The sequence below is a fragment of the Ictidomys tridecemlineatus genome, chromosome 5 (genome assembly GCF_052094955.1).
Source record: "Ictidomys tridecemlineatus isolate mIctTri1 chromosome 5, mIctTri1.hap1, whole genome shotgun sequence".
NCBI lineage: Eukaryota > Metazoa > Chordata > Mammalia > Rodentia > Sciuridae > Ictidomys > Ictidomys tridecemlineatus.
Genome location: NC_135481.1, coordinates 158,830,618 through 158,845,794, shown reverse-complemented (window position 1 = coordinate 158,845,794; position 15,177 = coordinate 158,830,618). Strand labels below are relative to the sequence as shown.

At 36.9% G+C, this 15,177-nt stretch overlaps 1 protein-coding gene across 10 annotated transcripts in view; it reads right to left on the bottom strand.

Moving 5' to 3' along the window:
- Window positions 1–15,177, bottom strand: part of Dzank1 (double zinc ribbon and ankyrin repeat domains 1) — a 75,239-nt gene that overhangs the window by 34,986 nt on the left and 25,076 nt on the right. For 9 of the 10 annotated variants that reach the window (XR_013439528.1, XM_078051352.1, XM_078051350.1 and 6 more), the window contains 2 exons: window positions 9,034–9,147; window positions 2,385–2,477 (listed from right to left, as the gene is read on the bottom strand). Coding sequence is in view for 9 of the 10 variants with exons in the window: in XM_078051352.1 (XP_077907478.1) it covers window positions 2,385–2,477; window positions 9,034–9,147 (207 nt within the window). In the remaining variant the exon portion in view is untranslated. The remainder of the gene's footprint in view (window positions 1–2,384; window positions 2,478–9,033; window positions 9,148–15,177) is intronic. The other variant, XM_078051353.1, reaches the window with a different exon arrangement.

Sequence of the window (15,177 nt, the reverse complement as noted above, 5' to 3'; positions counted from 1 at the left end):
AGGAAAAAAAATCAACAAAATTTACAAATCTGTAGCCAAACAGACAGAAAAAGAATAAAGGGGGCTGGGGATGTGGCTCAAGCGGTAGCGCGCTGGCCTGGCATGTGTGTGGCCCAGGTTCAATACTCAGCACCACATACAAACAAAGATGTTGTGTCTGCCGAAAACTAAAAACTAGATATTAAAAAAAAATTCTCTCTCTCTTAAAAAAAAAAAAAAAGGAGAGAGAACACACATATATAAATTACAAATATCAGGCATGAGAGATCACTATAGAGCCTATAGACATTAAAATGATAAAAAGGGACTATCATGGGCTGGGGTTGTGGCTCAGTGGCAGAGCGTTTGCCTAGCATCTGTGAGGCACTGGGTTTGATCCTTAGTACCACATAAAAATAAATAAAGATACTGTGTGTTTATTTATAACTAAAATTTTTTTTAAAAAGGGACTATCATGAAATAAATGCCCAATTAATATCAAGTGTTGGTGTTTATGCAGAGAAACTGGAAGGAACTTTTGTATATTGTTGGGAGGAATGTAAAGTGTGTAGTCATCTTGGACAACAGTATGAAGCATTATTTCATAAAATTATGAAATATTTCATAGGTATTTATCCAAGAGAAAAAAAAAACTAGGTTCACACGAAGACTTTTATGTGAATGTAGCATTATTCATAATATTCTGAAACTGAAAACAGCACAAGCACCTATGAGTGATCAATTAATAGTGTATAACCATATCGAGGAATGCTATTCAATGATCAAAATTTTTAAAAAATATTTTAAAAAATACTAATATATGCAACACCATGAACAAATCTCAAAAACAGTCTAAGTGAAAGAAATTAAATACAAAAAAACTACAAATTTTTATAAAAGGCAAAATTGTAATGTCAAAAGAAATGGGCAGTTTCTGGGATTAGTGACTGTGGGGGGTGGGGCTCAACTCCAAAGAGGCATGATAAAAACTTTTTATGGTAAATGAACTGTTCAATGTCTTCCTCGTGGTGGTAGTTGAAGTGACTATATATAATTACCAATATCCATCAAACTCTACAATTAAATAGGTGAATTTTATTGCACAATAAATCTAGCTCAATAAATCTAGAAACAAAGTTCCTTCAAATCAAGGTCTTAAGACTGTCAAGTGATTAGATACAACCTCATGAGCTATCTTGTCCAGGGTGGGGGATATAGCTCAGTGGTAGAGCACTTGCCTAGCGTTTGTGATGCCCAGTGTTCAATCCCCAGAAAACACACACACACACACACACACACACATGCACGCACACCACAGGTATCTTGTCCACTGCTTCCATTGTCTCTTGAGAAAAATATATGTTGAGGTCCTTATATAAATACCTCAGAATATTTTTACAGAAGTCATCAAGTTAAAATGTGGTCATTAATGTGGGCCCTATTCCAGTATGACTAGTGTCCTTATAAAAAGGGGAAATCATGACATAGAGGCAGACACACAGAGGAAGCAATGTGGAGGGATACAGGGAGAACATCATGTGATAGCAAAGGCAGGAGCTGGAGGGATGTATCTAGGAGTCAGGAAGCTTGAGGTTACAAGAAGCTACGATAGAGGGCTGAAACAGTTCTTTCTCCAGGACTTGCTCCTCAGTTTCAGACTTCTGGCCTCCAGAACTGGAAATGGTTTGTGGTCTGATCTGGCATCTCTAGGGAACTAACATACTCCCTTTGATGCTAATCATGTTAATCACAGTAATCATCGCATATTGTCTAGTTTCCCAGGGAACCTCTTTAAGATGAGAACAAACCCCACAGTTGAAAATACATATAGTAGCCCAAATGAAGCAAGTTTTTTTCCTCTAGGTTGGCTATTAAATGCCAATTTCTTCTTGGTAGGCCAGAGCAAGAGTCACCTGGAATCTCATCAAAAACATTTTATGAACGTAAAATAAATCATCTAAACTGAAACCATTAATGGTATTTAAGTTGCATATTCTCTTATTCTTTCATTTCAACACCCAAAATAGGCTGGCAGGAAACCTAAGAAATGGGGCTATAATGTTCCTAATTTCTAAAAGCAGTATTTGCATCTAGATAGTCAACAGAGACATACGTACTTAAAATGTGGATGGGTCCATTTCCCCCACGTGCTACGGCCAGCTGACCTTGCAAAGTTCTTAGGAAACTGTAGATTTTGCTGAATTCTCTTTGAGACTTTGAGAACAAGTATGTATTGATAAATAATAAAGTCCTCTGCACAAATAGCAGTGTTGCTTTTAGTTTACCATGAGAAGGTTTTTTTGGGTGAAGGAGCCTTCTTACCCCACTGCAGATTAAACTATTAACATCAATATCAAACATTTAGTAGCTCCCAAATATAGGATTGGCACATACAGTCAACCTACCTCTTGTGCTGAAGGCAGAGTCCCCTCACAGGTGACACAGTATCTCAGGTGAGCAGGATTCCCTGTGCCACAGGTGCGGCAGACTACTTTCTCCTTATCAACAGAGAAGAAGAACAAGTGAGCAAATAACATTGCAGAGAAATCATCAAGCAATCTTTGTAGTTAGTCATTCAGCTCTAGATCCTATTATAACACTAAGGTCCTCAAGATTAGATTGGTTTAGGAATTATTATAACAATAAATAGCATCAGATAAATTAACACAGTTTTAAAAGAAACAAAATCCCAAACAAACTTAAAATAGTATTCATTTGGTCTTTGAAGGACATTCAAAAATTCTGCTCTGATTGTATGTAAGGTTTCCCATCCCCATCACCCAATGGGAGAAGTCCAATCGATGGTCAGTAGGCTCTCCATTTCATAGCATAAATAGTAAACAGAAAGACCAGCTTCTTTGTGTTTCCAATAATCTTGTTTGGGGACTAGGTTTTACCCATGGGGCTCTAGGTTCTTTCTGCAGTTTCTCACTTAGAAATGAAAGAAGTAGCTGTGTATAGTGACACATGCCTGCAACCCCAGCAACTGGGAGGCCAAGGCAGGAGGATCACAAGTTCCAGGTCAGCCTCAGCAATTTAGTGAGGCCCTAACTAACTTAGTGAGACCCTGTCTCAAAATTAAAAATGAAAAGAGGTAGGAATGTAGTTTAGTGATAAAGCATCCCTGGGTTCAAACCCCAGTGCCAAAAAAAAAGAAAGAGGAAAGATTATCTTAGAAAAGAAATTGTAAGTACAACTTTCTGAGTCAGGACCCTGGGGTTAAGGTACAACACAGGAGATGGAGAAGAGAAAAAGGTGGTCAAAACAGTCTAACTAGGGTTCAGCTATTGGGAGTTTGCTATACCTACTGACACTGGATCATCCAGTACTCTCAAGATACTATCTTTTCAATTTTCAATGACCATGATGCTTGAATATTCCTTTGTACTCTGGGACTGTGGAGTCTAGGCATCCCCAAACTAATACAGAATGTTTAAAAACTGGTACAGGTAAAGGATCATGAAGAAAAGAAATCCCAACATCTGAGATTTCATTTATAATATCACCACATAGCTCTATAAAATCCCAACATTTCAAAGTCTGATTAACTCCATTTCAGTAAAATATTCCTAACATTTTCTTAGGAATCTGTATCTATTCAGGAAACCACATTCCCAATGTAGGCGACTCCTAAAAGGCAGACAGAGGTTAACTGTTAAATGAGTGACAGAAAATCACAGTCTTGTGCCTAATTCCTGATACTCATTAGGTCCAGGATTCTAACGTCTCTTAAAGTTGCCATAGAATAATCTGCAGTTGTCAGGGTTTTTCTGTAAGATTTAGGCTACAAAATGCCTGAAGGTGTCAACTCAGACATGATCTGGTGAAACTGATTAAGAAGTGAGACAATTTTTTTTGTTCTGGTGTTTAAAAGTACTGAAATAGAACAAAAATGATTTTATTGTTTGCTGCAGGAGATACTTCCTCTAAGAAGACTGTAATCCAACTAAAGTTATTTACTTACCAAGTCCAGAATCTTACTTCAAGATACCATCTTGGAGGGTCCACAAACCAAAACTTGTATATCACAGCTTTGCCCAGTCTACACTCTGCTCAATCTCAGTCCTGCCTTGCAAAACCTCTATTGTAAAATTTTCATTAATAAACCTTATTTTTAAGAGAAGTTTTAGGTTACAGTAAAACTTAGCAGACATTACAGTTCTTACATACATTTGTCCCCACACACACTCAGCCTTTCTGTCAACATAGGTATCACAGTGGTACATTTGTTACAACCCATGAACCTACACTGACATATCATTATCGCTCATAGTTCACAATTCACACTTGGGCTCACTCTTGCAAACCTTCTTTAAGTTCACCCATTCCTTTTACTGTTACATTGTGTGCATGTATGAATATGTAACAAGTCCAACCATTATGTATAATTATAACACACCAATTAAAAATATGGAAAACAAAGTCATCAATTCCCAGTAATAAATGCCTATACTGCCCTCCATCTTCTCCATTCTGAGATACTACAAAGAATCTCTCAAGGTGGTGCTCTACCTTACTGCACTGGATCTACTAAATGGTATCTTGGTTTTTGTGATGGCATTTGACACTATGCCACAGCTCACTTCCATTCAGAGCAGTGACTATGATCCACAATCACATAAAAATCATTTTATATCACAACCACTGTATCCATAGAATCATAGATGTTCATAGGAATGATTTGGAATTGAGGCCACCATCAAAGGCCACCATCATGGCCTTAATAAGGATGCTAAATAGCTATGATTGATGACTTAAAAAAAAGTCAATACCTGCATTTTCCATTTCTTCCACAGCAGTTGCAACATATCATCTAGTTGAATGGTTTTAACCAATTTAATAGACCCAGCTTAGTCAATGGGATAAAACTTTTTTATAAAAGAGTTGGAAGTTGAGAACAATTTTCAAATACCCAAATGATAAGCTTTAATTGACACAATAAAATGGGGCAGAATGTTGGAAATGAACTAGTAGGGCATCACAGACTTTACATGCCTGGAACAGCCCTTGTCCCCTACCAGTCTTCCTCATGCTTACACATGAGCCACCGCTTGTCTCACCACTTTTTAATCTGGCAAACTCTTATGCTCCCGACAATATCCAGTCAGATGACATCTTCTTTTTGAAACCACCCGTTGCTCTGACCCTGATAGAATTTATGAATTTTCTTCTCTGTCCTATAGCCACCATGACCACCATGGTACACAGAGGCCCAGGTCACTGGATCTAGGCAGGAGGCAGTGAGTCTCAGGGTGAAAGCCTGGGGACTACAGTATGCAGAAACCAACACAATGGTCTAAGAAAAAGACAAATCAAAAGAAGTCTTTAAAAGCTGCTCAGCACCTGAGAGATCATGGTAGAAGTACATGGTAGAACAAAGAGAAACCAGATGAAGCTAAGGGAAGGTTCATGGCCACAAAATGGTGAAGGATACCAGCTGTTTGGCACAAGGCCCAAATGCCATATGATCAATGGAGGACTGGTCTAGAGACCTCACTCTGTCTTTAGAACCATTCCCCCAATACAACCTGTTCAAGGACCCAAATACAGGTTTCCAGAGACTTCCTTAGGCTCATACAACTCTATGAATTCTTATGAAATGAAGTATACTGTTTATGTAGTCAAGTTTCCAAATAAAAAAGTAGAAGGGGGGATGCCAAGAAGTATTCAAATGTTCATTGAAAGAAACAAAATTAAGCAATATATACACTTTTGAATATATCTTATGATCATAAAAATGTAATGCTAAAATAAGCCAGGCATGATGGTACACACCTACAATCCCAGCTATTCGGGAGGCTAAGGCTGGAGGATTGCAAGTTTGAGGCTAGCCTCAACAACACAGTGAGACTCTGCCTCAAAATAAAAAACAAAAAGCTTACTGGTAGAGGTTCAAACCTCAGCACACACACACATACACACACACACTCACACACACACACACACACACACACACACACACACATACAAATCCTAGTGCTAAAATAAACTAAACTCTAGGGGATAACAAATACCAGCAGAATACAACAGACACTAGTATGACAATATGTAAATCAGTGGATATGTAACCGATGTGATTCTGCAATCTGTATACAGGGTAAAAATGGAAGTTCATAACCCACTTGAATCAAAGTGTGAAATATGATATGTCAAGAACTATGTAATGTTTTGAACAACCAACAATAAAAATTAAAAAAAAAGAAATGATCACAAGAGTCTCACTTCTAGAGTCAGTAGTAAATAATGATACCCTCAATCATTATATCCCATGATTTTTGAAAATTAATGTTTGAAACATCCCTTTATGGAAGCTGTACCAAATTCTAGGAATATTTAGTTAATGTGAAGCTAGTTTACTCAATAATTTCAAAGTCAATAATTCCCTTAGAAAAAGTGACATTGAAGTCAAGCAGGCTTGATTTTCTAAGTTCTCCTTTGAATTCTTATATCTTACATTCTTTATTATAAGGTATATGCCAACTTTGGACCACCAGTGGAATATAAATAACATGCAAGTGGCCATCCCTTTCAGAAATTGCCCTTTAATAAAGGGACCACCCCTGGATTTAATGCTACTAATCAATATAGCAGTCCTATGTTTACTCTCAATAAAGGACTTACAACAAATTGAAGGAAAAATTACTTATACCTTTACATCTCTTTTCCTTCCTAGAATGAAGAACTACAGGTTTTATTATTTACTTATTATTTTTAGTTACATATGACAGTAGAATGTATTTTGGCAGAATATATATACATAAAGTATAACTTGTTCTATTAGGTTTCCACTCTTGTGGTCATACGTAGTATGGAGTTACCCTGGTCATGCACACAAATACAAGGTTATGACCAATTAATACATGGTTATAACCAATTAATTCTATTGTCCTTTCTATCCACCCCCCTTATCCACTGTCCAGTCCAATCTATTTCTACTATTTCTCTCCTTAGAACTACAGATTTTAAAGGTGGAAGAAATGTGATACATATTTAATTTAGTTGACAACAAACATCCCTATTTGTCAGGAGTGGCAAATAAATTATTGCTTTGAACTCCATAGCCTTGGACAGCTTGATTGCCCCATCTGGAATCTTTCCATGTAAAGGTGTAGAAAGACACACCCATTTGCAGGTGCTCACTGTTAATGGGGCCCAATCCATGCCTGGCAAAGAATTTATGAGTTCAATAGCTTTGAATTTAAATGACTGCTTGCCTTGGGTAAAAGAGATGCCAATGTACTTAAACAGCCTTGAGGGTCCAGCTGCCAGGAAGAGGAAGAATAACTACGCAAGTGATAAATCTCCAACTGGGCCAATTTCCCCAGCTTCTTGTTTACCTTGAAGAAGCCTTCCTCACGATAAATTTCTTTGGTGTGTTTCACTATAAATAAGGCATTCATGGGCTTTTCTCTTTTTTAGGATCAGACCCATCTGTTGAAACAGGTCTATTCTACCCATCAAGCCCTCACTTTGAAAAAAATATATTTCTCATCTTTTGTGTTTCTTTTTTAAAAATATTTTGTTTTAGTTGTAGTTGGCACAATACCTTTATTTTATTTTTATGTGATGCTGAGGATCGAACCCAGCATCCCACCTGTGTTAGGTGAGCACTCTACCGCTGAGCCACAACCCCAGCCCTGAGTTTATTTCTTAATATTACTTTTTCAGACTTTTATTTCCAGCTATCCCACAATTCTGAGGGTTGCTTATTTCCTCCCCATGCATGCTGTAGGTGACACCTATTCCTCCTGTTTTGAATATTCCAAGGAGTTTGGAAAGACATCTCCAAACATCCTGAGAAAACATATTAACAAGAGTAGGCTCTGCTTTGATTAACAAAAATTCCAAAAACAACAGTGGCTTAAACAAGAGAGAGCTTATTTCTTTCTCTCAAGTATATGAAGCCTAAAGATGGGTTTCGAGAAGCGTTTGGTAGCTCCCCACGGTAGCTTCTGAAGTTTAAGGGTGAAAATAATTACCTACCAAAGCACTTAGTAAATTTTCATCTATCTGACTTTGGCCCAACCAGTTCTTCAAAATCTAATTTCTGAAGTTTTACATATCCTGGGATACTACTGAAATTTTCACAGTGAAGGAAGCTTGGAGGCGGAACAAGAAGTGGACTTAGCTTTTCCTTTAATACATTTTGCACACCTAGAATCTATAAGCCCATTTTAGAAATATTATATTTCTTATTGTACAATTAAGTCCATGTATTTCCTTTATTTCTAAAAATTCCTGCTTTTTTATCCCTTAATTAAATATATTTCATCCCCTATTGATGTTTCTTTGGGATTACAGAGGAGGTAAATGGAATTGTAAATTAAAAAAGATACAGTTGTATGTTCAACCATCCTACCAAAAAGTTTTCATCATTTGTCAAATTTTTAAAAATTTTATATGATGATATGTAACTTTTTTTCCATGTGACTAGTTATAAGCATTCTTTGTTTATATATAATAGAGCAAATTAAATAGAGCAAAGAAAAGCATGAAGCCACTTAAGGGCAAGATTATAAGCCAAATAATGTGCAATGTTAAAGTTTAAATATCTCAGGGGGAAAACTTTAGTTATGCTGAAGTTTGGCCTTCAAATCCATGTTCAGGGAATACATTCCTACATTTCTGATCCTTGTGATAAACTAAAGATTCTATTAATATAGAAGAAAGAGAATAGATATTAGAAACATCTTGGAGGCTCTGCTATAATCTTCATTTTATTTCTCTTAAATATATACTTATTATCATGCATTCAATATACTTTTCTGTCTCAAGGGAAGTAACCTTTATGTCCCTTACACTCACTTTGAGTATTGTACTCAAAGTCTAGGATATTTGAAAAATGTGCAGTCTAAGTTATTTTTTTTAATGTTATAGATCCTATTACAAGTTATCTTTTGGGCAGCATATTTGCCCAAAATTTGAATGGATTTTTTTCAACAAATGTTAGCTTTTATTTGTTAGCCCACTCCACCAGGTGAAGAAAACCCTAATTGTTCAAAGGTCACTTTCTATGTATTTCATTTGGGTTTTTTCAAAATTATATTTCATTACCTTCAAGTGGAGGCTTGCCTGTGGCCACAGCTGTGGAGCAAGAGGGGCCTCACACACCACACAGATGGGCGTGTTCATGGGGACCAGGCTTCCACATTCTGCACACAAGCCCATCTGCACAAAGGAAAAATCAGTTTTGCTTGGGATACAATAACTTAAGGTATGAATAGATCTCAGAATGTAAGGTTTAATTTGCTTTTTTAAAGGTATTTAAAATAACTACCTTTATATTATTTTATTCCTATTAAGAATAAAAACATGTTTGTTGTAGAAAAGAGAAATACATACAAATATGCTAGAACGCTAACTTACAGCATGATGGAGTGGGAGGTCGATAAATTCTCTCCCCAAAAAGTAATTACAAAATCAAATAAAGCTGTAAAAAAACAGCCATGTCAGCACTCTGCCAGTCAACCAAAGGTAGGCAAAAACTGAAAAGTTCCTGGAAATGACTGAAATTCAGCTAACAATATACTAGTCTGTGACATTCTGGCAGGGCAGAGTGGGGCTTGTCCCTTCCTTCCCAGCTCTATCTGGTGATAGCTTCACCACAAGGCAGGTTGTAAAAATCAACAGTTTTGTGGCTGCTGATGGACAAGGATCACTTGATTTGGAGCATCCTTAATATGAAAATCTCAGTGGCAAGCAAACAGGGAGGACTTGGTCTGAGATCATGGTCCTGTTTGTGGTGATTGATAGACTGGGAATTGGCCAAGGGTTTAACAGGGAGTTCCAGGATGTCATTCATGATAAATTCTCCATGTATCTTTCCATGACTCATGCCTATGCACTTGTTCTGCATAAGCCAAAGTGGGCCCAAGCCACCCACGTATCCCTAGCCAATGGAGACTGCATATGGAGAGGCAAGAGAGCTCAGTATAAAGTCAAAGCTTAGGCAAACTTGAAAACAGTCTGATGTTTAATAGTCTACCCAGCCCCCACACAGATCTATCAGCTTAGAGTGGAAGCCTTATTGCCTTGAAGTGCTTGAGCAAAATTTTTGGTCAATCTTCAGCTGAACATTAAGATACCCAAGATAACTCCAGGTTTAAATATCTAAACAAAAGAGAGAAAAAAAAAAGAAAGAAAAGAAATCCTGATATCAGTGACTAAACTTTGAAGAAGAGAGACATTAAAGATTTAATCGAAGTAAACAAAAAACAACTCCCTGCAGGGAAAAAAGTAAGAATTCAGAATTGTTATAGTATATTATCTAAAATGTTCACTACTCAAGAAAAAAACAAGAACATGTGCCCCATACTAAGGGTAAAAAGAGTTAAGAGAAATTATATCTGTGGGTCCTCAGATGCTAGAGTTAGCAGAAAAAGATTTTTTCCCCAAATACTAGTCTAAAAAGCAGAATTTTAGGCTTAATAATTCCCAGGTTTTCCCTGCTTTGTGTGTGTGTGTGTGTGGGGGGTGTTCTGGGGACTGAACCCAGGGACTTGTTCACTCAAGGCAAGTGCTCTAGTGCTCTACCAATGAATGACATCCTTAAACCACCCCCTCCCTGCCCTGTGGTACTGGGGTTTGAATCCAGAGGCCCTCTACCACTGAGCCACACCTCTAGCTCTTTTTTTTTTTTTTTTTTTAATTTTGAGATAGGGTCTCAGTAGTTGCTTAGGGCCCCACTGAGTGTTTCCAAGCTCAAATCTGGGTGTGTTCTCTGTGTGGCCTGCAGAGCCTGTCTGCATCTGCCCCAGCCTCCCCTGATCATACAGCATCCTGGAATTATACAGCATTTTGGAATCTCTGAGGTGGGAAAAGCAGACAGGCTTCTGTCTTCCTCAGAGTGTTCTGCTATTTTTTTGGCCACAGACAAAAATTTCAAAGCAGTTTTTATTAAAAAACTGTTCAAAGAACTAAAGGAAATCATGTTTATAAAATTAAAGAAAGGGTAATAATAAGATCTGATGAATACTGAATCTCAATAGATATAAATTTAAAAAATAATTAAATCAAAACCTTAAGTTGAAAAGTAAAATGTATAGAATAAAAACATCTCTAGAGGGATTTAGAAGACCAGAGATAACAGAGGAAACAACCAGTAACTTTGCATATAGTTCAATTATTCAATCAAGGAGAAAAAACACTGAAAAAAATCAGTAGATCACAAAAAAAACCATGAAACAACCTCAAGTATAACAACATGCATGTAATGGAAAGGAAAGAAACACACAGAAGGAGAATTTGAAAAATTAATGGCTAAAAGTTTCCACACTGGAAGAAAAACACTAATCTACAGATCAAATAAATTCAAGAAAGATACACACAAAAGATCCACATTTAGACACAATTATAATCAAATTGTTGAGTATTAAAGACAAAGATAAAAATTTAAAAGCAGCAAGAGAAAGACTATCATGTAAATAAAAAAACAGTAGAGGCCAGAAAGTAGTATAATGACATACTCAAAGAGCTAGAAGGTAAAATGACTGCCAAATAAGAATTCTATACCCAGAAAAACTATCCTTCAAAAATTAAGGAAAAATAAGGTTTCTCAGACAAAAAACAAAGAGAAATTGCTAGCAGATATATCTTAAGAGAAATTAGAGATGAAGAAATAAGTGATAGCCTGAGTTCACAGAAAGAAATGAAAGAACAAGATATAATAAATATAGGGGTAAATACCAATAACTCCAAAGATAATTTTTCTTATCTCCTTTAAATGACATAAGATTCTATAATACTGTATTTTTAAGTTAAAACATGTAAAAAGAGATAAAGAAAGGGAGAAGAAAAGTAGATATATTGAAGGGAAATTTCTATATTTTATTGAAATTAAGTTAAGATATTCTAAAATAGACTGTGATAAATTAAGGTCCATATTATAATCCCTAAAGCACCAGATAATTTTAAAAATAGTTTTAAAAAATAAACAGAGGAATTAAAGTGGCATATTAAAAACATTTACCACAAAAGAAAGCAATAAAGGGAGAGCAAAGGAATGAAATATATAAACAGAAAATAAACAACATGGGCTGGAGTCATGGCTCAAGTGGTAGAGCACTTGCCCAGCATGTTGTCATGCTACAAATAAATAAATGAACAAAAGAAAGGTCCACTGACATTTAAAAAATATTTTAAAAAAGGAAACAAACAACATATGTAAATTCTACCACATCAAAGTGTACTTAAATGGGACCAGACTAAACCACATCCAAACAGCAAAGGTTATCAGAATGGATAAAAAAGTAAGATCTGACTGGGCATGGAGGCACATGCCTGTAATCCCAGTGGCTCCAGAGACTAAAGCAGGAGGATCACAAGTTCAAAGCCAGCCTCAGCAACATAGTGAGTCTCTAAGCAACTTAGCAAGATCCTGTCTCAAAACAAAAAACAAAAAGTACTGGGGCCAGGCACGATAGTGCATGCCTGTAATTCCAGCAACTTGAGAGGCTGAGGCTGGAGGATCATGAGATCCAAACCAGCCTCAGCAGATTAGTGAGGCACTTAGCAACTCAGTGAAACCCTTTCTCTAAATGAAATATAAAAAAGGGCTGAGGATGTGGCTTAACCACAATTCTATATATTCAATATGTACAGGTGACATAGACATCTTGTCATTATATATATACATATATATATATGTATATATATAATTACACACATATGTATGTATATAGATAGATATTCAATACCAACAGTAAGCATAAGAAGGAGGGGTTGCATAAGTATCAGAGAATAAAGGATTTAATACTTCTAAAGTCAAGGAGAAATATTTTGTGAATGAAAAGGTCAACAAATCAGGAATATATAACACTTTAAAGTGTTTATGAACTGTTTTAGTTCATTCAAGTTGCTATAATAATAAATTAAGTGACTTAAAAACAACAGAAATTTCTCACAGGTTTAGAGACTGAGAAATCCAAGATCTAGGTGCTACTCTCTGCCTTAGATGCACTTTCTAGCTATATCCTCATCACATGGAAGGGCAAACAATCTTCCTGGGGTCTCTTTTAAAGGGCACTAATACCATTCATAAGGAGCCCACCATCATGATCTAACTTAACTCCAAAATGCCCTACTTCATAACACTATTACCTAGGGGGTTAAGAATTTTAACATATGAATTTGGAGGAACACAAACATTCAGATTATAGCACAAACATAACAAGCCCCCCAAATACATGAAGCAAAAACTATGAGTGAGACTCGAGGTAAAGCTCCATCAATCACTTGAGCACCTGACATCTCAAGTTTTACTGGAAGATCTTAGCAATGCTTTAGATCTCCAAGAATCAGCTTGAAATCATAGTCAGTAGCTAGCAATCACTCAGTGGTTTTGGCATTACTTTTACCCCAAAGTATAGTGACTGTACTGAAAGCCACCAGTCCTTTTGGGAAAGACTTCAAGGAAGATTTATGATATGTACATGCCAAGCTGCAGTCTTTTTCTAAGGAGAGCTGGTCTCTTCTTCAGTCAACAGACTCTGGATTGGTAAACCTGACTTATGTCTGTAAACTAGGTGAGAAACTTGGGTGGTCCAATGTAGAGACTCATGTTAATTTGGGGTTACAAGATCTGCTGGTTGTTCAATTACATGGGCCAAGGAATACATCAGTAGGCTACTCAGCTATTTAATTCCTAGGAAGACCAGGATCAGTGAGATTCTGATTACTGAAGCAGCACTACTGTCCTTATATTTGGCAATTAGCTTCTGGCATTTGACCTCTGCTGCTCTGGAATCCAAGTAGGCCCACTAAGATCAGGGAGCCCATCAAAATGGCAGTATTCTCCATGATCATATCTGGCCTACAAAAGAAAGAAGCCACAGAACTTTTTAGGAATGCAGGTGCTGGGGCTGGGGGTATAGCTCAGTTTGTAGAGTGTTTGCCTAGCATGCTTTGTTTCAATCCCCAACACCACACACACACAAAAAAAAAAAAAAAAAAAAAAGAATGCAGGTGCTCCTGGGTATATTGGCGCATGCCTATAATCCCAGCAACTCCAGAGGCTGAGGCAGGAAGATCAAGAGTTCAAAGCCAGCCTCAGCAACTTAGTGAGGACTTTGGAACTTAGTGAGACCCTGTCTCAAAATGAAAAATAAAAAGGGCTGGGGATGTGGCTCAGTGTTAAGCACTCTTGGGTTCAATCACTGGTACAAAAAAAAAAAAAGCAGGGGCTGAGGAAGGGGCTGGGGAGTGATATGGGACAAAATTATATTGTTATATTGTGTGCGTGTACAAATACGTCACAACAAATCCCATCATTATACACAACTATAATGCATAATAAAAAACGTAGGGAAAAAAAGAAACATAGGTGCTCCTCTCACTAATGTACCTCTCAAGATCATACTGATAAAAGTATCTACTGTATCTCCTTTAAAAATACAATTAAGAGTTGTGGGGTACAGGCCCACATAATAAAATTTTATTTTATTTTCCTAAGTCTTTGGATACCCTCCTGCACATGTTGTTGGGTATTATAGACTGAACTGTGCTCCTCTAAAATTCATAATTAAAGAAGAGACAACAGGGATGTGTGCACAGAGGAAAGGCCATGTGAGGACATAGTGGCAAAGTGCCCATGTGCAAGTCAAGGAGAGAGGCCTCAAGAGAAACTAACCATGCTGAAATCTTGATCTTGGATTTCCAGCCTATAGAGAAATTAACTCTGGTATGAGAAAATTAACTTCTGGTACCTCTATGCTGTTAAACATAGGATATTACTAAGTCTAGGTTTTAGTCAACCAAGCAGCCTGTTAGTCACTCCAGCTGTGTTAGCTAGCCCATTTAAACCCAAAGTGTACAGATATCAAAGAATTCGGCCCATTTTAGTATTATATTCTATCTTCACTTAAAATCTACTCCCACCTGTTCTACAAGATTCTGCAAATATATATTAGCAAAATCTTACTTCTCTTTTTGTGTGTAAGCTATTTTCTCCTGGATCATACTGCTGGAGTAGGACCTTAGTAATGCTGTAGGTCGTTGTAGTAAGTCTTAGAGAGAATGGACATTCCCCATCAAAGCATCTACCCCAAGTATGGTTGTCACAAAAATTTCATGAAAAGGAAGGCTAGTACCCTCAGACCAGCGGGCAGTTCCAGCTACAGACAAGCAGACCCAATGTTACAAGAGTTTAAGTTTGTCAGTTTCTTCTGGGTCTAACCTAATAGCCACATTTCAGGGTTCCAT